Source organism: Vombatus ursinus, unplaced genomic scaffold, assembly GCF_900497805.2.
Source record: "Vombatus ursinus unplaced genomic scaffold, bare-nosed wombat genome assembly UNPS02014848.1, whole genome shotgun sequence".
Lineage (NCBI taxonomy): Eukaryota > Metazoa > Chordata > Mammalia > Diprotodontia > Vombatidae > Vombatus > Vombatus ursinus.
Genome location: NW_020954626.1, coordinates 5956593 through 5984112, shown reverse-complemented (window position 1 = coordinate 5984112; position 27520 = coordinate 5956593). Strand labels below are relative to the sequence as shown.

Genomic DNA, 27520 nt, shown 5'->3' with positions numbered 1-27520 from the left:
AAAGCACATACAGACACGATTTAGACAGAATAAACTTGGAGATAATCTCAGAGGGAGGGCACAAAGACTGAGGAAGACTAGAAAAGGTTTTTTTTTTTTTTCAGAAGGTAGGACTTTAATTGAGATTTGAAGGAAGCCAAGGAAGCCAGAAATGAGGAGGGAGAGAATTCCAGGCTTGTGGGATTGCAGGTGAAAAATGTAAAATATTAATTATAATGTATCTTTTATAACATCATTTGAATTTTTAAAATGTTTTATGAATCCTCAGTGGCTGCAGGACAGAGTATAAGTATATAATCAAGGCCCTTCCACAAATTGCTTCTCACCTATATTCAACTTTATCTCTCACTGTTCCTCTATGTTAATTCCCCATGTCAGTTACACTGATCTATTTACTCTCCCTCCCACATATCTTATGCAGTACTACTTCTGTACCACTGCTCATGTTTTTTTCCACCTAGAATAATCTTCCACCTAATTCCTATCTGAATTCTACCTGTCCTTCAAGACTCAGCATATATCTCTCTTGTTACATGAAATTTTCTCTTATTAGGGAAGCCCATACTATTTTCTCATGCTTTTGTCCCATGAGTTTGATATTTATCATATACCACTTTATACTATTAGTTGTTTTTTCTTTGTTTATTTATTAACTCCCCAAGCACATTTTCAGTTGTTTTTTTTTTAAGGTAGGGATTATTTCTGATACTTCTTTATACCTATCAAAGAATCTAATATAGTGCTTTGAAATCAGAAGGAGCTCAAGAAATATAGATTGATTAGTTTAAAATAGCATATACCTATATAGGTGAGTAGATTGATAGTTATTTAGATAGAGAATTCATTAAGCACTTATGTGCCAGGTATTGTGCTAAGTGCTTGGGGATACAAGTATAAAAAGAAATCCTTCTCAAGGATCTTACATTGTAATGGGGAAAGACACCACATAAAGGGAAGCTGGAAAGAGTAGGGAGCAAGGTACACTGATAACCAGGAAATGCTATAGAATTCTGGGTCCAGGGGACAAGATAAAGCCCATACTGCCCTGTTAGAGCCAAGGCTGATTCCAGGGGCAAAGTCCAAGTTGCCAATGGAGAAGAAGGGGAGATAGCGTGAGTGGACATGGAATGGCATGGAGATAACTAAGAAAAAAAAGCATGCATGCATTTGTGTGTGTGTGTGTGTGTGTCTGTGTGTGTGTGTGTGTGTGTATTAGAGAAAGAGAGAGAGAGAAAAACACTTCTTCAATGGCCATCTAAACCAACTGACACTCCAAAGGAAGACAGGGATCCTGGAACTTATCTTCTTCCCAGCTCAGAAAGAGATTAGTGTTAATAGTGGCTTTTTCAGGGTCACACAGCATTATTTACCAGAGGCAGGTCTTCTTGTGATAATGAAAATAAAATGAGCCCAGTCAGTGGTTGTTTCTACTCTCCTGCCATAAATTGTTGCTCAACCAAAGCGAGTAGGTGAGTGGATATTTTAAAATTATATATAAAAATAGTCACATTTATCTAAATGGAGATCAATGCAACTTTGTCAGTTAAATGTACTACCTAACTAGTAGTGGAGGTACAATACTTGTGATCCTACCTAACAAAGAGGCTGAGTGAGGCTGGTGGCTCTCTTGAGTCCAGGAGTTCTGAGCTACAATGAGGTAAGCTGATTGTCTACATTAGTTTGACATTCATATAGTGAATATGTGTTAAGGGGTGCCACTAGGTCTAGGTTGGAAATGGAATGGGTCAAAACTCCAATTGTGATCAGAGAAGGATCTGACCTGGGAGTAGTCACTCCCTGTACTTTGAGCCTGAGTGAGATAGGGAGACCCAGTCTTTAAAATTAAAAAAAAAATTAAAATATACTGCCTGACTTTGAAACATTTGCATTTCATTTTTATTTAATTAAATTAATGATTCAGCACTGAGAGGAACTGAAGAACTCAAATCTACCTTAACTTCAATCATGAAACAGCTTTTACTCTAATCCCCTTTATATCAAATGAGAAAAACAGGAAAAGGAATATTAATCTAATTTAGAGGGCTCATATCAATTGATGGATTAAGCTAGAGAAACATATCTAGAAGATTATTAATAAAATAAGTGATCTATCTTTGGAGTCTAGTTGTAATCCCATTTTGCTTTATTTGTTTTATCCTCCTCTCTAACATTATCAAAATGGGGCTATCTAAATGATAAAGTTTAGATTTTGGAATGCTTCTAGAACTTAGGAATAATCATAGTGGGGGAGGAGGAAGAGGGCAGTGGGAATATGGGCCATATTTGCACTATCTTTACAATGCTGTAGCAAAGATCATTTGGTTCTTATTACTGCCTTCTGGATTCCCTAGATTCCTTCAAGCCTCTGCTTAAGTCTTTCCTTCTGCAAGGTGGACTGACAACTGAGTCAAATCTAAAACTAATATGTTAAAGTAGAAACATCCTATTGCTACTAAATAAGTTGGGGTACCTTATATTCTTTTTTTGAAATTGAAAATCCTTTTTTCTGTAAATAGTATTTTATTTTCTCCAATTACATATACAGATAATTTTCAAGATTTTTTTTACAAGATTTTGAGTTCCAAGTTTTTCTCCCTCCCACCTTCCCTTTCCCCTCCCCAACAAGGCAAGCAATCTGATATAGGTTATACATGTGCAATCACATTATACATATTTCCACATTAGTCATGTTGTGAAAGAAGAAACAGGACAAAAGGGAAAATCCATGAAAAATAACAACAAAGAAAATGAAAATTGTGTGCTTCAATCTACATTCAGACTCCATCAGCTTTCTCTGGATGTGGTACCCTATATTCTTGATCAATTTAGACCCAACTGAAATCTGTCACTCAATCAACAAGAATTTATTAAATTAAATGCCTACTCTCTTCCAGGTACTGTGCTAGGTACTGGAACATCTGTGAGTTCTGGTAATCTCAGAAGAGGGACTTATCACTGGAAGGTTTCTGGTCAATTTATTATTATCATTATTATATTACTATTCAGGCAATTGGGAATAATCAATTACATTGATAATCAAAGAAGTAAAACCAAGTAAGGAAATTCCTTTAGTTTGCTTAAGCTAAACTGCTACCTTATGCAACATGATACAGTCCCTGGGGAAGTTTTGTGTTGGAGTTTCTGGCATATGTACTATTTCAAGAACAATGTGCCTATATGCAGATGTCAAGGACACTATTTCATCTAGATCTGAGTGAAAATGGAGAGGGAGGGGAAGATGGGCAGAAGGAGAGGAATGGAAAAGGATGGAAAGTCATGACGTCATTTTGACCAAGGAATCCTAGAGATCAAATCATTCAACCTCCTCATGAATATGCAAAGACAGTGACACCAGGACTCTATTAACTATGGGATGAGTCTAAATAAATAACATTGGGTTTCCTTTGCAGCTTACTGAAATTAGTACTGTTATACATAGCCTCACTTTCTATTTCAGTTTGGAATCTTTCAAGTGTTTGATAAAATTAGAATAATGATGTTCTGAGAATTTATTTTGAATTTCAAATAAATTTGTAATTCTTTCTACTTGGGTTATATATCTTTAGAATAAATGAATGCATATATATGCAAAATGGGGATAATATTTGCATAACACATATATGTCAGTGTTCTGCACATACAAAAGGTATTTAGTGTTTATTGAATAAATGATATAAAAGGGGATAATAATGTTTGATATTTGTTGTAAGGAAACTTTGTGAACCTTAAAGTTCTATTTTAATGTTAGCTACTACTATTATTATTAAAACATACATCTACATCTTAACTTATTTAATAAAATCATTATGACACTAAAGTGTTCTGGTGTCCCAGTGTGGTGTGTAGGTGACCCTGGGTTCCTGAAGACTATGCTGTTGAATTAGGTAAGTGCATGCCTTCCTAGGTCCTATCAAGCTAGAAAGGCCAAGTGATGGATTATACACGTCTGATGTCCATAAACCAATATAAGTAAATTCCAACAGGCTTATTCCTAGGTTGGCCATAGGGTGATGAATTTTTCTGCCATTGCAAGGCTGATATTAAACTATGCAAGGGTCTGAGACCATCATTAATGTGCCCATGTTATGAGATGACAGATCTTTGACATTTTGAAATAATAAAAAATATTAATAAAATATCAAAATATATTTACTTTTAAATAAATAGCACTGTATCACATACTAAAGGAGTTGTTATCAATATAATCTGCTTTTCATTGTTGAGATTTCTAAAATTCTGCATAAAATTCCACAGATTCAATCAATCAACCAATGTATATTTATTAAGCATATACTATATGCCAGGCACTGTGCTAAGTGCTGGGATACAAAAGGAGTCAAAAGACAATTCCTTCCCTTAAGAAGCTTATGATCCAATCGGGGAGACAAAATGCAAATAAATATATACAAAGCAAGCTATATATATAGAGTAAATAGGAAATAATTAACCAAGGGTAAGGATTAGAATTAAGAAGAATTGGAGAAAGCTTCCTGTATAAGGTGGAATTTTAGTAGGTACTGAAAGGAAGCCAGGAAGGTCAGTAGTTGGAGCAGAGGAAGGAGAGCATTCTAGGGTTTTTGACATACAGAGTGAATGAATTGAGAGATGCAGTATCTTATTTGTGGAATAAGCAGGTAGCCAGAGTCACTAGATTGAAAAGTATGTGGTGGGGGATAAGGTGAAGTAGGAAGACTGGAAAGGTAGGATGGAGCTGGGTTATGAAGGTCTTTGATACTGCATGCATTTTAGAGGAATGAGTGGATGAAAAGAACATTTATTAAGAGTTTCTAAATTAACTATTAAGAGCAATACCAAGTCCTAGGAATACAAATGGAAAAGTGAGCCAGTCATTTAACTTAAAGAGATCCCACTGTCACTGGAGAAGTCAATATACTTACAGAGAAAATCATCTCTAAAGCAGATGGAAAGACCCAGAAGTCCTAAGGGTTCAATGGTATGGTGAGTATCAAGGCCCAAAAGTCCTTATGGTACATCTACAGGTCAGATGGCAGCATCCAAGTGACTAGTTTTGTAATGGAGTAAAATATGGTAAGGTCAGTGGGACCTTAGGACATAGTAACTGGGCAGATAGGTCCAGTTGTTCCTTCTTCTTGCCAGCAGGTTTGTTGCTGATGCCTCCCTGCCCAGGCAAGGGACCCAGCTCACAATAGCTAGGAAGTTTAGAGAGAGCATGAGGTTCTGATTTCTTTCAAAAAGAAAGAGATTCTTTTATAATTTCCAAGAACCATTAAGATTGAGACATCTTTTTGAAGTATCAATGAGATGTTATTGAATTTTTAATAAAAAGACTAGCATCTCTTCTCCTTTCCTGGAATGAAAAACTAATTTGTGTAACAAGATACCTAACCTTCCTCTATGCTTATGGAAAATTTCCATTTCTATTGGTTCTTTTTTGAGTGATTACATTCAAACATGTCCAAGTGCCAAGATTTTTCTTTCTCTATGCTAGCTATGCTTTTTGGTTTAATAAGGATGATTTCATTTCAAAACTGCTAGTTGATTTTATATAGGAAATAACATGATGTTTCCTTAATTCTTAAGATTGTTTTGGATCTTATAGACATTTTCTCAATCATATTAAAAGTTTTAGTTCTACTAAGGATTGCTCAGGGATAAAATTCATTTCATTCTTTAAATTTGCCACCAATATCATTCATAAAAACAGAAGAGTGAATCATGTTGGTACTGAGAACCTCAAGCTGGATTTAATGTAGAAAGCAGAATATAGTTTTGTTTTGTTTTTGCTTTATGTCTCAAATCTAAACTCCCTGGTTCTCAACTCTGAATTGCACAAGCAATTTATATCAGAAGTATTTATGTCGGGGGCTATATGTGGCTTTCAATTATTTATACTCTTCCTATTTTCTTATCACCATTAAAAAATCTTGAGATGACTGTCATGAAATGGCTATATTTGTGTATTTTTAAATAATTTTTTGTCATTTAAAATTTTGTCATTGTTGTTATTTTGTATCACCAAATGTCTCTCAGTATTCCTCCTCCTACCAAATCTGCAGGGATTTGGTACTTACAGAGATCACTGCCTCTGAAAGAGTGTCATGCCACCATGGACACCATCCTTTCTCAGGAGAAGGGAAATCAGAGCTCTTGGGAATAGGGGCAGGGGGAGTGATAACTGACATCTAAATGATGTAGGGGAAGGCAATAAGCGGTAATGAACTACACAATCAGTGGCATATAGGAAATGATGGTAGGAAAATTCCTACTGTCAGGCAGTATTTCTCTTTTCTATGTCCTACAGGAACTAGCATTTCTAAAAGTGAAGCAAAACAGGAAAAGAGGAGCAGGGGAAAGATATACAAGGCCATAATGTACAAACTTTAGAGGAAGAACTCAAAATAGGAATCTTAGAAGCTTTAATCTCTTGAGGAATAAAGAGACTAAAAAAGGAATAAATAAGTATGAGAATGATGACTATAAGAATAAAGTCTAGACTAGACAGAAGGAAAAACAAATAATGAAGAGAATAGGGAAAAGAAATCCTTTTAAAAAAAAGTTCAAAAAATGAAACAAAAAACCAACAAACAAAACAAGTTGAAAAAAGGAGAAAGGAGGGTTTACTTGACAACTTAGAGGAAAGAAAGAAGGGAAGAATTAGACTGCTAGATAAAAGGAAGAGAGAAAAAATAATGAACAAGTTAATCAAAACTCCAAAAGTAGGGAATAGGGTTACAAACGGAAGAAGTGACTTGAAGGTAAGAAGAGAGCCAATGAGAAGAGAGCTGCCTTAAAGCATATTTAACAAAAATATCTGAAGAAACAAAGTATTAATTATCTTTACAGAGAAAGAGGGAAAATATCCTAATTACAAAAATTAGAGACAAAAGATGGAAAGCATAAACTTAACTCATAAATTTAAATATGTATATTTTCAGTAATAATAGGTGATATTGTTGTTTCCGTATTAGAGCTATGATTTCAATGGAAATCTGAATAAGGAAACTACATCAGCCATTGCAGATTGGTATCTGCTCTGCAATGTATCTTCTTAGAAAGTAGCCTGGGAGTACTTAGAGACTGAGTTACATGACCAGAATCACATAGCCAGTATATGTCAGAGTTAGGATTTGAATCCACCTCCCATTACTGAAAGGTTGGCTTCTTCACTACTCTATATTGTCTCTCAGCTGACATTTACTGAATATTTTGTTTGTTAATGTTTATTAAGGACTATATATACAACTTAAAACTACACTAAGATTTTTGGGACTATATGTGAAAAATAAATGGAATTATCTACTAAACTATATCATATCTTAATATATAATATACATTATGTAATATGTATTAACATGTGATTCTGTTTGTTTCTCTTAACAATCTTGTGAGGTAGAGGTACTAAAGGGATTATTATTTCCATTTTTACAGATGATGAAATAAAGAAAAAGATTAATTGATTTATCCAGGGTCACAGAGCCAATAAGTATTCGAGTCTGGATTTGCATCTAGGTAGCTGCTGACCCCAAGTCTAGCCTTCTTCCTAGGCACCAAGATGAATAGCTGTGATCTAGTTTTAACTATCCTCCTTGGTGACTGCAAAGAGGGCTGAAGTTGGAGTCATGTGTGACCTGGTTTTGATTCTCGACTCAGACTAGCTGTGTGGTCCTGAACAAATCATTTAAACTTTTTGAATCTCTACTTCCACACTATAAAATGGGGATAATAATGCAAGCCATATTTATCTCACAGGGTTGCTGAGTAAAAGAGAGGATATATATATATATATATATACATATAAAGAACTTGGCAAACCTTAAAATACCCCAGAAATGTCAGCTGCTGCTGTTGTTGTTGTTACTAACAGATTCTCCTGGCCCTCCCCCCTCCCCTGCCTCCCAGTCCCCATTCTTGGTTTTTATACTCCCAAGTGAAAATCAAAGGAACAAATGAAAATACTTTGAAGAGGGGAGGGAGATGAGGAGAAAGGTAGAACAATTATCTTATCTGCGCATTTTAGTTTTGTTTAATGATGATTTTAAAAGAATAACTGAAATGCTTTTGAAACACGCTGATATTTTTACTTACCACATTTTCTTTATCACAATAAGAACTGAAATCATTGGAGACAATTGCAGCATACTGGAGTAGAACTTTACTGATGGTCTGAAAAAGAACAAAGAATTTGTTTTATCTGCATAACTGAATACACACACACACACACACACACATATTTATACAGTCCAAATAATTGCTATCTCAATGATATTTTCATTAAATCTTCTGGTTAGAGAGGACATTGAGAAATTATTTTATCTATCCCATTGCCTAAGGAAGGGATGTCGTTAAAAAGAAAATAAGAGAGATGAGAACGTACTTTTTTTAAGGGACCCCAGAGAAGGAGGTTTTACAATCTTCCTCAGTGACCTGTTATTCCAAAGTGAAAACAATCTCCTCTGTGAGAAAATCATTATGGCTAATCTAATTCCCTCTTGCTGCATGCATCTTAAGGATGCTTAATTTTGTTGGTTCTCAGAGAAGATAGTGAACATCTGGCCATCATCCTTTATGCAAAGAGGTCTTAATACACAAAAGTTATTATTAAATCATCCTTCAGCCTTCTTTTGTTCAGACAGAGCATAAGTTCTTTTTTAACCTTTCCTAATAGGTTCTATTTTCCAACTATTAATCTTTGCAGACCTTTTCTCAATTCTTTCCCATGATTCCATATATCAGATACTAATTGGGAGTAATGAATTCCCATTTATGTTAAATCCTAAAGATATATTTTCTGGAATTGTGTAAGAACCAATTTTATTGAATACTGCCGTAAGAGTTCCTGAAAATTTTTTGCCAAGAATTTTATTTACTTCAATAATTTTTGTAATAAATTTTTTCAACTTTTATACTTGTGTTTCCTCTGTTGAATTTTCAAATCATATTTTCCATACTATCATCATCCTAATTGTTAGTTCTTTACTCCTTTACTCTTCACAAATAAGCAAATGACTTTGAGAGAGAGAGAGAGACAGAGAGAGAGAAATGCTAGGCATTTATTTTCATCAGCATTTGCTTCCTGGGCTCAAAATCTACTACAGTAACAATCCAAGGAATTAACAAAATGGTAAAATGCAAAGTGAAAGGAAGGGGCTAAGTTCACTCTCTATTCGTAAAGATAAATGTGACTAATACCATGCTTTATAGATTTTTAATAGTCATATTGAGAACCTAGAACTGGATGTAAAAATGCAGATAGAAAATATGCTTTGTGGAGAAACATAGAGGTTTACAATAACATGTTAATTCAAGCAGAAACTTGGTTTTGTAAAACATAAAATCTTATCAAGAAGCAGTCTAATAAATCCAGGAAGACAGATGGCTGATCATACCAAAATATCTCACAAATGCTGCTATTCAAACTTCACTTTAAGCATAATGCTGAAAATTATTATGGGATTTACCTATGGAGTTAGTTCCCAAATCATTATTTCATAATGAGAATGGAGATTGTAGAAGTAATTTCATTATAGCTCTCTCCACTGGGAAAAAAAGACAAACCATCCTGATTTTATGAGCCTGTTGTAACTCAGTCATTAGCACTGAGTGAAGGTTAAAACTTGATAAATACAAAAATCTTCAGTGACGCAAAGCCTGTGAAAATGCAGGGCAAATGCCATCCTGACTTCTCCACCTCACCTTCCTGGGATTATTTTTTACTACTCCCCTTCACCTACATTATCTTCTAGCCAAACTGATCTACTGATCCCCTGAACTCAGAGTTCCTTCTTCTGCTTCTGTGATGCTTTGTGAACTATTCTCATCCTGGCTATAAACACATTACTCACTCCCATCTCCTACAATCTCTACTTCACTCAAATCCCACCTCATGTGCTACTTCTTATCAGAAGTCTTTCTTTGTTCTGTTTTCAATTCATTCTCTCTCTCCCTCTTCCTCTCTTTCTTTCCCATTTCCTCCTTCCCTCTCTCTTCCAGCCTTTTCCCTCTCCCCCCCTCTACCCTTCTGTTCCTCCCTCCCCTCTCAAATTATAATGTATTTATTTAAGCACTTACTCATTTCATCTCATCTCTTAGTGGAATGCAAGCTTTTTGAAAGCAGGGCCCAATTTTAAATTTTGTTTTTGTTTCCTCTTTGCTTAGCCTGGGCCTCACACACAGCAAGCACTGAATAAATTCTTGTTAGATTGAATTACTAGGGTGGGAGAGGGAGTACTAGCATCTTTTCTATAAGCCTCACTTTGATTTTATCTCCAGATCAGCCCCCTAGTGATATCACAAAAGCCATCAGAATCCCTGAATGCTTTCTTTCCAGAAGACCTGGAAAAGATATTCTTTTCCTTGCAAGTTACACCACTGATCTCCTTTGAAAATACCTTCATTCACTTCAGTCTGATTAGTCTTATAAGAATAGCATTTGAAAAGTGAAGGTGAGAATGCCACTGTAGTTTGGTAGTAGAGAAAACTGGGTCCTTTTTATGATTTGACCACTATTTAGATTAGCAAATCAAGGAGAAGGGAGAAGAAATGGGAAGTGAAGAAAAGACAAAGTCATGAGGTAGAAGGCAAGATAAGAATTGTTCTAGTTCCTTTTATTTTGAAAATAGACCATGATTTGTTTTATATTGCCTACATTTTACCCTACATCCCTCCCTCTCCTCATCCCAAGCAACCTTTCTTTATTATTAAGAATTTTAAAAAAGAGAAAGAAAAGGAGAAAAAAAATCTAGCAAAATCATTAAATACATCCCCCTCCCCAAAATGATGCTATGTGCAATGTTTCATACTTTTCCATAGACCCCAAAAGAAAAAGGTGAAATGTTTTCTTATATCTCTTCTTTGAGACTTTTAAGGGATTTAATTTTTATTCCATATAAATGACTTCAAAATATGTAAACTTACATGCTTGTCTTAAGCACACTTTGTTCCAGTCCTCCAGAAGACTAGTGGGGTAAAATTATGTCTATCTGCACCCTCTCAACTGTCTCTGTTCTAGGGGTATATGTCAAGTTAGAAGAAAAACCACTTCCCTGGTTGCTTTTAAGAGGGAGAGTGAGCTTTACACTCACCAGTTTAAGTTTTTATTACCAAGAAGGGATTACACTAAAGACAATCCATCACAAATAAGAAATAGCAAGTAAATCCATTTATCCAAGCAGTCAATAGAAATTGGGGAAAGGATATAGACTAGAATATACTATTAGGCCTTAGCTGCTTCAGTGGAGTTGCAGCCATAGTGTAGGATGAAGAACAGTTTTCAATTTTTACAACAGCAACAACATCTTTCTTCTACTTTGAGTCAATAACGTGTTTTAAGAAATGGACTGAGTGTGGTGTTGACACTACCAATAGCTATTCCATCTGCCATATTGCCATTAAAATGAGTAAGATGAGGCCTTTGGGTCACAGTCTAACTATTCAGTTACAGGTACATGAATACAAAATTATACTGTTAAGAGGACCATAAGGCTGCACGTAATTGGCTATTCAATACTAACAACAATATTGGTCTCAACTTTACTGAGAAGTCTTTTTCTGTGTCTAGATGTATAAATCCTTCTAAATGATTAGTACACATCTTGGAATTGAGTGCTTAGTCTCTTATGTAATAAATAGGCTTCACTCCAGGCTCCAAACAATAAAATAGGGACAAAGACTAAACCTGTGATTTCTTTGGTATAGAGAACTTTTGGATGAGAAAAGTCCCTCTACCAATGCAGATGAGCACTTTCTTTGCTAATGTCTTCAAGAGATGCCTTGAGTCAATAAACCCAAAGACCCCAGCTTCTGTGATAAGAACTCACTATTTGACAAAAACTGGGAAAACTGGAAAATATTAAGGTAGAAACTGGGCATAGACCAACATCTTACACTGTATACCAAAATAAAGTCAAAATGGGTACATGATTCAGATATAAAAGCTGATACTAAAAGCAAACTGGGAGAGCAAGGAATAGTTTACCTGGCAGCTCTATGGAGAAAGGAAGAGTTTATGACCAAACAAGAGATAGAGAACATTATAAAATGCAAAATGGATAATTCTGATTACATTAAATTGAAAAGTTTTTGCACAAACAAAGCCAATGCAACCAAGATTAGGAGGGAAGCAGAAAATTGGGAAAGAATTTTTATAACCAGTATCTCTGATAAAGGCCTCATATCTAAAATTTATAGAGAACTGAATCAAATTTATAAGAATATAAGTCATTCCCCAATTGATAAATGGTCAAAGGATATGAATAGGGAGTTTTCATCTGAAGAAATTAAGTGATCTATAATCATATGAAAAAAAGCTCTAAGTCACTATTGATTAGAGAAATGCAAATTAAAACAAGTCAAAGGTACCACATCACACCTAGCAGATTGGTTAACATGACAAAACAGGAAAATTATAAATGCTGGAGAAGATGTGGGAAAATTGGAACACTAATGTGTTGTTGAGGGAGTTGTGAACTGACCCAACCATTCTGGAGAACAGTTTGAAACTATGCCCAAGGGGCATATCCTTTGACCCAGCAATAAAACTTCTAGGGCTGTATCCCAAAGGGATCATAAAAATGCGAAAAGGACGCACATGCATAAAAATATTTATAGCAGATCTTTTTGTGGTGGCCAAGAATTAGAAACTGAGGGGATGTCCATCAATTTGGGAATGGTTGAATGGGTTGTGGTATAGGAATGTAATGGAATAGTACTGTGCTATAAGAAATGATGAGCAGGTAGACTCCAGAAAAACCTGGAAGGACTTATATGAACTGATGCTGAGTGAAGTGAGCAGAACCAGGAGAACACTGTACAAAGTAACAGTCACATTGTGTGATGACTGACTCTGACAGACCTAATCTTCTCAGGAATACAAAATCTAAGACAACTCCGAAAGACTCATGATGGAAAATGCTATCCACACTCAGAGAAAGAACAATAGAGTCTGAATGCAGATTGAAACATACTATTTGCTTTCTCTTTTTTGGTTTTGTTTTGTTTTGTTTGTCCTTCCTCCTAGTTCCTCCCATTCATTCTAATTCTTCTTTGCAATATGACTAATGTGAAAATATGTTTAGTAAGTATGTATATGTAAAGCCTATATCAGATTATATGCTGTCTTGGGGAAGGGGGAAGGGAAGAAGGGGGAGAAAATTTAGAACTCAAAATCTTATGGAAGTGGATGTTGAAAATTAAAAATAAAGTAATTAAAAAACAAAACAACAACAAAAAAAGAGTCGCCTTGAGCACTGAGAATATAAGTGGTTTATTTACAGTTACACAGTCAGTTTATCTCAGAGCTGGGAGGATATGAATGCAGGTCTTCCTGATTTTGATGTCAGCTATCTATCCACTATGGCACACTGCCTCTCTCAATCAAGTCAATTCCCATGGCCAGAAAGGACAGAAGAAGTATGCATCGTCTTTATTTCTCACTCCCACCTCCTAATCCCCTTGCCTGCCACCCATTTTAATTCTCATCTAAGAAAAGCCAGGTGCAGCTAGGTGGCTCAGTAGATAGAGTGCTGGGCTTGAATTCAGGAAGATATGAGTTCAAATCTGGCCTCAGACACTTACTAGCTGTGTGAGGCTGGGCAAAGTCACTTACCCCTATTTACCTCAGTTTCTTCATCTATAAAATGAGCTAGAGAAGGAAATGACAAATGACTCCAATATCTTTGCCAAGAAAACCCCAAATGGGGTCATGAAGAGTTGTACATAACTGAAATGATTGAACAACAACAAGAAAAGCCAAATACTTAGGCTTCTATTTAATAATTAATAATAATAATAGCCCTTCCATGTGCCAGGTATCACATTAAAATCTTTACAAATATTATCTCATTTGTTCCTCATAACAACCTTGTGAGGGAAGTGCTATTATGATTCCTATTTTATAGCTGAGGAAATTGAAGCAAACAGAGGTTAAGTGACTTGCTCAAAGTCATACAACTAGTAAGTGTCTAAGGCCAGATTTTAATTCAGGTCTTCCTGACTCCAGGCCCAGGACTCTATCCACTCTGCCACCTACCTGTCTATAACATTATTTATTAATAGATGGAGAGCATATATTATTATCTGTCTTCTGAGCATTGTGGAGACCTATGATCAGCTTTGGTGCTAATTACCTATGTATCTTTATTACCTTTAGTCCCAGAGACCAAAGGTCTTGTCTGGGACTAATTTTTTTTTTTATCTGCTGAGAAGTTGGTGAAAGGAGAAGGCATGCAAGGTTTGAAGAGGGATAAAAAAAGTTTGGAAAAGTCATGGTGGTGAGTGGGAGAATGAGTCAATTGATATTGTTGTTGTTGAGTTGTTCTGGTCATTTCTGACTTTGTGACCCCATTTTGCATTTTCTTGGTAAAGATATTGGAGTGGTTTGCTATTTCTTTCTGAATGGATCCATTTGTTGAGTAATAAGAGCTTAGGTCACAGATGCAGCCAAGATGGCGGAGTAAAAGCATGACTTGCTTGAGCTCTCCTCCAAACCTCTCCAAATACTTGTAAAAAATGGCTCTAAACAAATTCTAGAGCAGCAGAACCCACAAAAAGACCGAGTAAAACAAATTTCCAGCCCAAGAAAACCTGGATGATTGATCAGAAAGATCTATCATCCCAGGCTGGGAGAGAAATGCCATTCAGCATAGGCATGTGAGTAGGGAAAGACCAGGCCTCAGCAAACCTGGAGCAGGCCTCAGGGGACTGAATAACTGGCAGTTGTGGTGGTTTCCAGACTTCTCAACCCACAAACTCCAAAGACAGCTTAGAAAGTCAGTAGGAAAAGTCTGTGACCATAGTGAGACAGAAGCTCGGTCCCAGCCCCAGTCCTGGCTGCAGCCACAGGGTGGTGGCTGCTTCTGGATCTTTCAACCCACAGATTGAGGGGTAATTGAGTGGCTGATCAGAGGAAGATTGCAGGGATCTCTTTGCTTTTGCTGAAGCAGGATTCTCTTTCTTTGCCTGTGCTTGGTCCTGGGTCACAGTTCTGGGTGGTGATCCTGGGGCGAGGAGGAGTGCTGGCGTGGTGGAGCTTATACTGGTGGTGGACAGAGAATCCTCCTCACAGTTACAAGGCAGAGAAGAGTGCTTGTGGTCACTCATAGACCAGAGGCCAGGCCAGGAAAGGAGTAAACACCTCACCCTTGATCATACCTCCTTGGAAGAACCGAAAACTTACAGGTTCCTAGAAGTATCTCTGAAAACAGCTGCACAAAACTCCCAAAGCTTGAGACAGTACATTCTCCACAATGGAAGCAGACCCCTACCTTAACAAAGAGTCTATAACTCTAGTAATTGGCTGGTATCATGAGCAAATTTCGCAAAAAAAGTCAGACCATAGAATCTTTCTTTGGTGACAAAGAAGATCAAAACATACAACCAGAAGAAGACAACAAAGTCAAAGCTCCTACATGCAAAACCTCCAAGAAAAACATGAAACAGTTCCAGGCCATGGAAGAGCTCAAAAAGGATTCTGAGAAGCAAGTAAGAGAGGTAGAGGAAAAACTGGGAAGAGAAATGAGAGTGACACAAGAAAATCATGAAAAATAAGTCAACAGCTTGCTAAAAGAGACCCAAAAAAATACTGAAGAAAATAACACCTTAAAAAGTAGCCTAACCCAAATGGCAAAAGAAGTCCAAAAAGCCAATGAGGAGAAGAATGCCCTAAAAAGCAACATTGGCCAAATGGAAAAGGAAGTCCAAAAGCTCACTGAAGAAAATAATTCCTTAAAAATTAGAATGGAGCAATTGGAAGCTAGTGACTTTATGAGAAATCAAGATATTGTAAAACAAAACCAAAAGAATGAAAAAAAATAGAAGACAATGTGAAATATCACATTGGAAAAACAACTGACCTGGAAAAAGATCCAGGAGAGATAATTTAAAAATTATTGGGTTATCTGAAAGTCATGATCAAAAAAAGAGCCTAGACATCATCTTTCAAGAAATTATCAAGGAAAACTACCCTGATATTCTAGAACCAGAGGGCAAAATAGAAATGGAAAGAATCCACCAATCACCTCCTGAAAGAAATCCCCAAAAGAAAACTCCTAGGAATATTGTAGCCAAAGTCCAGAGTTCTCAGGTCAAGGAGAAAATATTGTAAGCAGCCAGAAAGAAAATTCAAGTATTGTGGAAACACAATCAGGATAACACAGGATTTAGCAGCTTCTACTTTAAGGGACAGAAGGGCTTGGAATATGATATTTTGGAGGTCAAAGGAGATAGGATTACAGCCAATAATCACCCACCCAGCAAAACTGAGTATAATATTTCAGGAGAAAAATTGGACATTCAGTGAAATAGAGGGCTTTCAAGCATCCTTGATGAGAAGACCAGAGCTGAATAAAAAATTTGACTTTCAAATACAAGACTTAATAGAAGCATGAAGAGGTAAACAGGAAAGAGTAATCATAAGGGACTTATAAAGGTTGAACTGTTTACCTTCCTACATGGAAAGATGATATTTGTAACTCATGAGACCTTTGTCAGTATTAGGGTACTTGGAGGGGAAAAATTATTTGTATAGATATTTTGATAGATAGAGGGCACAGGGTGAGTTGAAGATGAAGGGGTGATATCTGGAGAATAAAATTAAGGGGTGAGAGAGGATTATACTGGGAGAAGGAGAAAGGGAGAAGTAGAATGGGGTAAATTATCTCACATAAAACGGAGAAGAAAAGGCTTTTACAATGGAAGGGAAGCGGGGGAAGGTGAGAGGGAATGAGTGAATCTTTTTCTCTTCAGATTTGGCTTAAGGAGGGAATAACATACACACTCAATTGGGTATGGAAAGCTATCTTACCCCACAGGAAAATAGAAGGGAAGCAGATAAGAGAGCAGTGGGATGATAGAGGGGAGGGCAGATTGGGGGAGGGGGTAATCAGAAGCAAACACTTCTGAGGAGGGACAGGGTCAAAAGAGAGAATAGAATAAATGGGGGGCAGGATAGGATGAAGGGAAATAGAGTTAGTTTTCCACAGCATGACTACTATGGAATTTCTAGCATCCATTTTTACAAGATTTTGAGTTCCAAATTTTTCTCCCTTTATCCCTTCCCCTCCTCTGAAAATGGTAGTTAAATAGATTATGTTTGTGCTATCACGTAGATCATATTTCCATATTAGTCACAGTTGGGAAAGAAAAAAACATATCAAAAGGAAAAAAATACAAAAAAGAATAAAGTAAGTGAAAAAAGTTTACTTCCAAAAAATAAAGAGGTTAGGTCACACAGGTAGGAAGCATCTGAGGCTTGATTTGAACTCATGTCTTTCTGACTCTAGGCCCAGTGCTCTATCTACTGAGCCACCAGCTGCTTCTGAGTCAATTAGGGAAGTATAAAAGGATTGGTTCCCACAATGATGAACTATTTGAGATTATGTAACATAAATGTGTGATGAACCCAGCCAGCATGATTTTATAATATTTTTCCGGCTTTGTTCAACAGCTTTTAAATAAGAGCAAAGTCAGTGGATGAGGATAACAGAAAATTGAGACTTGGCAATGCAATACTGATAATAGCATAAAGTGGCAACTGACTTGAGAAAAGAGGATAGTGCAGAGTTGAACTGGTTCATCAAGGTGGTAAAGGAAGAAGAATGTAATCACTGGAAGGGAGATGGCCTGAAAAAGAGTGGAAGGGTCAAGGGACGGGAGGTCACAGTGAGGATGAAAAATGGGATTTGAGGTTTTAAGGCATTGGGAAAGGTGGAATGACAACAGATTGTGATCAGGTAAAGGGAATCTCAGAGTTTATGAACATGGAAGTGATGCATTCATGGATGATGGCAATATCAAGGGTAGGACCATCTCTGTGTTTAGCTGAGGTGGAGTAGAGGAATAGGTTATGTGAAATGAATAAGTTGAGAAATTAGGAACCTAGAAGTATTAAATAATATTTTGAAATCCCCTATTATGAAGGCAGTAGTTGAAGAGAGAAAGACTGTGAGCTAGGCACTAAACTCTTTAAGGAAAGAAGAGTAGTGTCTTTGAGGTTGAAATACAATAGCTACTAACATTTTGTTTGGGCTATAGATATGAATTGACTGAACCTCAAAATAGGAGACATTACTGAGTGAGGTTGGTGGAGATAAAGCCTAGAAATGACAATGGGAATTCTGCAGTAGTTCAATACTCCCACCTTATCCAGTGATTGGTGTCAAGGTGGGGATGAGTTGAAAGTGCAATCAGTGGTGGAAAGGATGGACAGGAAGTTTGTATTATCACCAAGGAACCAGGTTTCAGTGAAAGCCAGAAGACAGGAAAGGAAAAGATTTAAGATAAAAGCAAATTTGTTACCTATGGAACAAGCATTCCAGAAAGCACAGGGGAATAGGTGAATAGACTCAGAGTGGGACATTAGGACACTTGTTTTGAAAGGGATAGGAATAAGGTAGCAAGCAGTAGGGAACAAGTAATGTATACAGAGTATGGGATGTTGAATCAAGAGATCTGGGTTTAAATACTGATTCTCCATTTTCCTAATAGTATAACCATGGGTAAATCATGTCATCTTTCTGGATCTCAGTTTCCTTAACTACAAAATGAACAGGTTGGATGAGATGATACCTAAAGTTATTTCCAACTTTAGTTAATCAACAAGCATTTATTAAGTGCTTATTATGTGCCAGATGCTGTAAGCACTGGAGATACAGAGAAAAATCAAATAGGTCCCTGTTCTCAAGGAATTCACAATGTAATGGGAAACCCAACATAGGAACAATTGTGTATATACATGCACGATAAATACAACATAAACATGAAAAAATTAGAGGGATGGCATAACCAACAGAGGAGACTAAGAGCCTCCTATAGAAGGTAGAATTTGAACTGAGTCTTGAAGGTGGAGGTAGGAAGGAAGGAGTAGGGAGAAAATTCCAGGTATGGGGGAACCCATGAAAAGGCACAGAATTAGAGTCAAGAGCTTCTACTGTGATCCTTTTTCTTTTTGAAATAACATGAGGTATGCCCATTCTTTCAGTAAAGTTATTAAGCAATGTATCCAGTATATATGCAAATGATCTCAGACAAATGAATAGAAACTCTGCTTTGACCAAAGTTCTTTTTGGTACATGAGGCCTAAACAATATAGGTACACTGCCATTATAAAGAAAATAATGTTAAAACACCTTGGTCAGCTCTACATAACCCATTGCCAGCCTCCTATATTGTGGTGAGGTTTAGGCACCATCATAATTTCTTTTTTTATAATTGATTAATTAATTTTTAGTTTTCAACATTCACTTCCATAAGATTTTGAGTTTTAAATTTTCTCCTTCTCCCTTTGCTCCCCCCCCCCAAGATGGCATGCAATTTGATATGGGCTTTACTTATACATTCATATTAAACATATTTATACATTAGTCATGATGTAAAGAAGAATTAGAACTAATGGGAAGAAACAAAACAAAACAACAAAGAAAAGGAGAGCAAATAGCATACTTCTAATTGCATTCAGACTCCTAAGTTCTTTCTCTGGATATGGATAGCATTTGCCGTCATGTGTCTTTTGGAGTTGTCTTAGATCCTTGCATTGCTGAGAAAAGCTAGGTCTATCAAAGTCAGTCATTACACAATGTGACTGTTACTGGGTACAATGTTCTCCTGGTTCTGCTCATCTCATTCTGCATCAGTTCATATAAGTCTTTCCAGGTTTTTCTGAAGTCTTCTGCTCGTAATTTCTTATAGCCCAATGGTATTCCATTACATTCATATACCATAACTTGTTCAGCCATTCCCTAATTGATGGACATCCCCTCAATTTCTAATTCTTTTTTTTTAATTTTATGGTAATTTTTATTTACTTCTTTGTTTTCAACATTTACTTCCACAAGATTTTGAATTCCAAATTTTCACCCCATCTTGCCCTTCCCCCCACCCCAAGATGGCATGCATTTTGAATACCCCTTCCCCTAGTCTGCCTTCCGTTCTATCTCTCTCCCCCCACTTCTCTTCAATTTTCCTGTAGGGCAGGATGGATTTCTGTACCCCATTTCCTGTATTTCTTATTTCCCAATTGCATGTGAAAACACTTTTTTTTAAACATGTGTTTTTAAAACTTTGGGTTCCAAATTTTCTCCCTTCCTCCCTCCCCACCCACCCTCATTGATAAGGCAAGGAAGTAAATATAGATTATATATGTGTAGTTATGCAAAACTCTTCCATAGTAGACATGCTGTGAAAAACTAACTCTATTTCCCTTAATCCTATCCTGCCCCTCCATTTATTCTATTCTTTCTTTTGACCCTGTCCCTCCTCAGAAGTATTTCCTTCTGATTATCCCCTTTCCCAATCTACCCTCCTCTCTATCATCCCCCTATTCTTTTGTCCCCTTCCCCCCCATTTTCCTGTAGGATAAGACAGATTTCCATACCCAATGGAGTGTGTATCTTATTCCCTCCTTAAGTCAAATCCTAGGAGAATAATATTCACTCATTCCCTCTCATCTTCCCCTGTTTCCTCTCCACTGTAAGAGCCTTTTCTTTTCCAGTTTTTTTTGTGAGATAATTTACCCCATTCTACCTCTCTTTCTCCTTCTCTTAGTATAATCCTCTCTCACCTCTTAATTTTATTCTCCAGATATGACCCCTTCATTTTCAACTCACCCTGTGCCCTCTGTCTATATCTATATATACATACATATAATTTTTTCCCCTAACTACCTTAATACTGACAAAGGTCTCATGAGTTACAAATATCATCTTTCCATGCAGGAATGTAAACAGTTCAACCTTAATAAGTCTCTTATGATTTTCTCTTTCCTGTTTACCTCTTCATGTTCCACTCGAGTCTTGTATTTGAAAATCAAATCTTCTATTTAGCTCTGGTCTTTTCGTCAAGAATGCTTGAAAGTCTTCTATTTCACTGAATGACCATTTTTTCCCCTAAAGGATTATACTCAGTTTTGTTGGGTAGGTGATTCTTGGTTGTAATCCTATCTCCTTTGCCCTCCAGAATATTATATTCCATGCCCTGCGGTCCCTTAATGTAGAAGCTGCTAAATCATGTGTTATCCTGATTGTGTTTCCACAATACTTGAATTGTTTCTTTCTGGCTGCTTGTAATATTTTCTCCTTGACCTGGGAACTCTGGACTTTGGCTACAATATTCCTAGGAGTTTTCCTTTGGGGATCTCTTTCAGAAGGAGATTGGTGGATTCTTTCAATTTCTATTTTGCCGTCTGGTTCTAAACTATCAGGACAGTTTTCCTGGATAATTTCTTGAAAGATGATGTCTAGGCTCTTTTTTTTGATCATGGCTTTCAGATAGTCCAATAATTTTTAAATTCTCTCTCCTGAATCTATTTTCCAGGTCAGTTGTTTTTCCAATGAGATATTTCACATTGCTTTCTAATTTTTCATTCTTTTGGATTTGTTTTACAGTGTCTTGATTTCTCATAAAGTCACTAGCTTCCAATTGCTCCATTTTAATTTTTAAGGAAGTATTTTTTTCAGTAATCTTTTGGACTTCCTTTTCCATTTGGCCAATTTTGCTTTTTAGGGCATTCTTCTCCTCATTGGTTTTTTGGACCTCTTTTGCCATTTGGGCTAGGCTATTTTTTAAGGTGTTATTTTCTTCAATATTTTTTTGGGTCTCCTTTAGGAAGCTGTTGACTTGTTTTTCATGATTTTCTTGCATCACTCTCAGTTTTTCCTCTACTTCTCTTACTTGCTTCTCAAAATCCCTTTTGAGCTCTTCCAAGGCCTGGGACTGATTCATATTTTTCTTGGAGGCTTTGGATATAGGAGCTTTGACTTTGTTGTCTTCTTCTGGGTTTTGATCTTCTTTGTCACCAAAGTAAGATAATATAGTCTGACTCTTTTTGCACTGCTTACTCATGATCCTGGCCAATTACTTGAGTTTTAAACTCTTTGTTAAGGGAAAAGTCTGCTTCCAATATGAAGAATGTACTGTCCCAAGCTTTGGGGGTTGGTACAGCTGTTTTCAGAGATACATTAGCTCATCCTACCCATGAGCAATTGATATTTTTCCAATTATTTTGATCTGACTTCATTTGTGTGAAAAGTGTTTTGTAGTTGTGTTCATATAGTTCTTGCTTTTGTTTTGGCAGGTAGAATCCCAAATATTTTATAATGTCTACAGTAACTTTAAATAAAATTTCTCTATCTCTTTTTGTCGGGCTTTGTTAGTAATATGTAGAAATGTCGATGCTTTTTGTGGGTTTATTTTATATCCTGCAACTTTGCTAAATTTGTTTATTATTTCAACTAATTTTTTACTTGATTCTCTGGGATTCTTTAAGTATACCATCATATCATCTACAAAAAGTGATAGCTTTGTTTCTTCTTTTATGCACCATTTTAATTTCTTTAAAAATATAAACCTTATACATATTTCTGGCCATGTCACTCCTCCTTTCATAAATCTTCTATTGCTCCCAGACTGTGTCTTATCTAAATTTCACATCCAAGACAGCACAAAGTAATAACACAATAGGTATTTACAAAACTTTTGAGCTTAATCTATTGAATTTGGTGTAGTTATACATTATATTAAAAATACTATATAATAATATAATATAATAAATATAATTTTATTTGTTCATCTATCAGAAATATAAATCTGTTCCAATCAAGCATAATATAATAATATGGGCCTAGAATGTGACATTGTTTTGTTATGTACCCTATATTTACTTAACTGTAAACAAGTTTTATCCCCTTAGGAGAATGTAAGGTCTTGGAGGGCACAGGCCATCTCATTTTTGTCCTTGAATTTCCAGTTCTAGGCACAGTTCCTGATACTTAATAAATGTTATCGATGAATCAACTGACTTGGAGAACTTCAAAATTTAGAATGGGAAATGACCTGAAGAAGAATCTAATAAAATTCTCTTATTTTACAGTTGAAGAAACTGGGACCTAGAGAGGTTAGATGATTTGCCCCAGATGATCAAAGTATTGAACAGCAGAGCCAGGACAAGAGTGCTGGTCCTTTAATTCCCAGTTAAGTGTTTCCCCTGCACCAGAGATTCACATGCAACTATTCCATTTCTTTCTCTTCCTGGCAGACAGCCTGAATCCAGATGCTAATCAGAAGGAGACTCACTTTCAGATTTTTTTGAATGATTCTTTCTCCTATTGTTAATCTTGCAGAGGGAGTGGCACAAACATCTGTGTGTTACAAATCAGGAAACATCTGCTGCCTAGAAAGCCCTTCCCAAGTTGCATCTAAATAAATACTTTGAGGCCATCATATAAGAGTAAAGGAGCAGGCTTCTCATTTTATAGGCATAAAAACTGAGGGACGAAGGGTTCCTTCTCAGATTAAAAAGTAGGCTTCAGATGAAAACTCCCTAAAGATTCTATGAGATCATCAACCACTGGCTATCTTACTGAACTACACTATGCCCCTGGAGTCAGGAAAAGGTCCATGAAACCTGCATTCCTAAAACAATCCATTCACTGTGTTAGTCCCTTACTCTGTCTAATGACTCTCGAATGTGTCTGAGATAGTAAGAGTCGTTTACACTAATAAAATACTTTTATGTTTAATAAAACCCTTTATATCCATGTCAGTTAATTTCATGGCAGGCCTATTAGGTAAGTAGTATTGATAAGTATCATAACTTCTGTTTAGGCATGAGAAGTCTGAAAAATTGGAGAGGTCTAGCAATTTGTCCAAGGTCACCCAGCTAAGAGAGTGGTAGAGTTGGGATGGGAACATAACATTCAGTGCCCTTTCCTCTGTATAATTCTATCTCAAATTCAAGTTCCTCAATGTGCTGGTCAAGCTCTTCCACAAGTGATACTCACTTTAGCTTTTTAACCCATTTTCCAGTATGATATAATAGAAATATCACTAGACAAGAAGCTAGGAAGGAACTGGAATCAATTTCCATTTCTGAGTGATCTTGTATAATTCACTTAACTTCTCTCTATGAGCCTCAGTTTCCTCATCTATTAAATGAGGATTTGATAGATTCACCTCCTGGGTACCTCTGGGAATTGAAGTATTTACCTCTTGGGCTTGTTGCAAAGATCAGATAAAATAATGCTGGAAGGTTCTTTGTAATGGCTGCATATAGCTTATGATATTCCCAAGGGGGGCTGGAAACAGATTAAAACATTTCCTTTATGATTTTAATGTATGGATATATTAATTTTTATACACCCACATATGTACACACACACACACACATATATATATACATACACATGCACACATAAGTATACACACACATACAAATACAGATGTGGTTTTTTAAGTCAATATGTAGCCTGCAGGGATCCTTATGTACAGTTTGGTGGCACCTGTTTCTATTTCAATTTGACACCACTGCTTTGAAGGACCAAGCACATTTTTGCTTTAATTGACATACCGGTTCCTTCTAGTGTTAAAGTACTATGTAAATATCAAATATTACAGCTATTTACCTACACAAACATTCAGCTCAAGTGAGGCCAGTTCCATACAGGTCATGATCATTTCAATTTTTAATATCTTCATTCATTCTCTTTCTCTGTCCTGGAATATTTTTTCTCTTTTCTTTACCTTTCAAAGTGTATTGAATACTCAAAGCTTAAGTTTAACCCCCACATGGGCAATGAAAACTTTTCATACTTTTATAGCTGGCAGAGATCTTCTCCCTGTTCTGTGTTTATTTTTTTGTACCCCTAATTTTAACAAATTATATATGAACTTTGCCCTGCCATTATTTTGTGAATTTGTCTTGTTCCTCAATGACTGGTAAGCTCTTTCTGGAGCTTACAAATATGTGTGTGTGTGTGTGTGTGTGTGTGTGTGTTTGTGTGTATGTTTGCTTCCCATAGAGAAGAGCAAAATATGAGCTGGATAGAAACCTTACAAATCTGATCGTCTCAATTTTACAAATAAGGAAACTGAAGGACAAACACAATGACTTTCCTTCTTAGAGAAATACATATGGGAGAGTAAAAATAGTATTGAATAGATTGGGAGTTAGGAGACTTGTGTTCAAGTCATGGTTCTATCACTAGTCATCTGTATGAGCCAAATCATATAATTCTAATAGAGCTAAGATTTGACCCCCAACTCCTTGTCCAACATTTTTTGCATAGTAGTACCCACCATGGTCCCCTTAATAAACATGTATTGCATTGAGACAGAAATGTTAAAGCTTTCTTTTATATGGAAGTTGCATCTCTGAAAAATGGAACTATTCACTATAATCTCTTTAGGAATGTGAACATGAATAATTTTAAAATGGCAAGTATATAGCACAGAAATATGCCTCTGTGAAGCTGCCAGACAAAACTGAAGACAACTGAAGTTGTTGATACTGTCACGTGAAAAAAATTGAAATTTGACTATTGCCTCAGATGCTGCAACACAACAGAACTATTTAGGCAGTCGTCAAGAAAATGAGGAAATTTCACAGACCTAGAAATAAGAAAGAGATTGACCATTTTTAATCTACCTTTGCAAATCTTCTCATTAAATGGGATAATGCTTCAGGATTAGGGCACTCCAATTTCTTGATAATCTCAAAGCTTTGGTTAAGCTGTGCAAAGACATCTACCACAGAGCAAGAGAAGAGGGCATGGTCTGAGGTCTGCTGGAACTGAGAAAGGAGAAAACAGAAACCATTCCAATGAGTTGGCACATTTGAGATAATAGATTCATTATTATTCATTAACTGCTGAATCTCATATCATCCAACTCCATCCCACATTAATAAAATGCTTGCAGTCAATCCCTTCCACCTGAATTTGCTGTGGATCCAATAAAATAGGGAAGGTTTATAACATTTGAAATCTCTTTTTGCTGAATTGAGAACTTGGTTATATATCATTTCATTATTTGTCCTGGACAGGGGGCTATGAAAGGTGGTGTTAGAATATTGTAGCATGTATAGATAAGTTATATATAAGCCAGAGGCAACTCATGCTCATGATATTTGCTCCAAATAGATTGGAAAGGTCACTTGTCTACATCTTGGCACCTCAGCCAAGTTCCATGAGATTTCTAGGTTTAGGATTCTAGGATAAGGCCTTGGGAAACCAATGTTGTCTTTAGCTTCAGTCTTCAACTCATGTTTAGGTTAATGACCATGGAAATTATGGTACCTGTTTTCCAACTCATAGTCTTAGGGAGTTGCCTGGGAAACTGAGTGGTTAAGTGTCTTGAACAGGATCACACAGCCAGTATGTGTTAGAGGTAGAGCCTGAATAAATGGTTTTCTGACTCTGAGAATAGTTCTCTATTCACTATACCCCATGGCCTTGTATAACTTAGTCTTAAAGTAATAGGAGTTTTTCAGACTCATCACTAATCACTTAATTTTAATTCTCCATTATTGATAGAGGAATTTTCCTCTCTGGGAAATCTCTGTATCAATCAAATCACAGGTCTACTAAAAAAAAAAAGCTTTTCTTGACAATAAATTTGAAGACAGGAAGTTAAACTTACTCCATCTTTTTTGTCTCTTCCCAGTGCACCATGAAGAAACTCCATTGACACATCTTCATTTTCATCAAGCCACTGAATGACAAAAGGCTCAAACCATCTAAAAAACAAAAGAAAACAAAACTTCATTTGGTTAACATTGTGGCCCACGAGAAACAATTCATTTGTACATAATTAAACTTTAAGGCTGTTTTTTAATGTTTTTTTTTAAAGTGTGTTTTTAAAGTGAGTATACTCAAAATGGCAGCTGTATCAAATTGAAAACATTGTAAACTTATTAAATACCACTCTACCCCTTCTCTGCATGGGAGTATTTTAATGGATTTTCTGAATGGTCTATTTTTTTTAATTACTATGAAAAAGTTTGATTATCTAAATGCCTTGATATCTAAGTACCTTGCCTAAATACTATGGCAAGGACAAGGAAACAATCTGATAATATAAAGGATTTCATATATGCCCTCTCCAGCTCCAGAGTAACCTAAATTCTAGCTCTTTAGGAATTAAATTCATATTGTTAGTACCATAATCTAGTTTTCCCCATCAATCTGATCATCACTTTTAAATTGGACACATTCTCTTGTGTGATTTTTAGTAAAAAAAAAAAATAAGAACGGAAAAGACAAAACAAAAACAACTATGAAAGACAATCAAATAGTTGCAGATATCTGAAATCTATCCAATCACAAGAAGACTATGAGAAAGGAACATTAGTGCTGGAGAACTCAAGTGAACTCGAGCTCTGTGTACTGAGAACAAAACTTAAGGGTGAAAAATCACTACTTACAAAGAGTATTCAGGAACAGCATCTTTGAAGGCAGAGAGCTCTCTCACATATTCATTATAAAACCATTTTACTTTGAAATGCAAATTCATATAATCAGTACTCTTGCATAACTGCTGCTTTTCATGTTCTATAACAGATAAAATCAAACATTTAATAAAGTTTGGGTTGCAAATAATACTTTTTTGTCACAATCTCTGTCTATCACTGCCTCTATCCAGCATTTGAAAAGAAACAAACCCATATATTTGATGCAAGGACAAGGTAAATTGTTAAAGACAGAACCAAAGTGTTTGCAAAATGCTGAAATGATCTGAAGGTAAGGTGCATCTAACATTGATGTGCCATAAGTCA

General features: G+C 36.1%; 1 protein-coding gene across 2 annotated transcripts in view; it reads right to left on the bottom strand.

Annotated features, from left to right (window-relative positions):
* UNC13C (unc-13 homolog C) overlaps positions 1-27520 on the bottom strand; it is a 669423-nt gene that overhangs the window by 119685 nt on the left and 522218 nt on the right. For both annotated transcript variants that reach the window (XM_027840843.1, XM_027840842.1), the window contains 4 exons: positions 27170-27296; positions 26386-26482; positions 25394-25537; positions 8068-8145 (listed from right to left, as the gene is read on the bottom strand). In XM_027840843.1, the coding sequence (XP_027696644.1) occupies positions 8068-8145; positions 25394-25537; positions 26386-26482; positions 27170-27296 (446 nt within the window). The remainder of the gene's footprint in view (positions 1-8067; positions 8146-25393; positions 25538-26385; positions 26483-27169; positions 27297-27520) is intronic.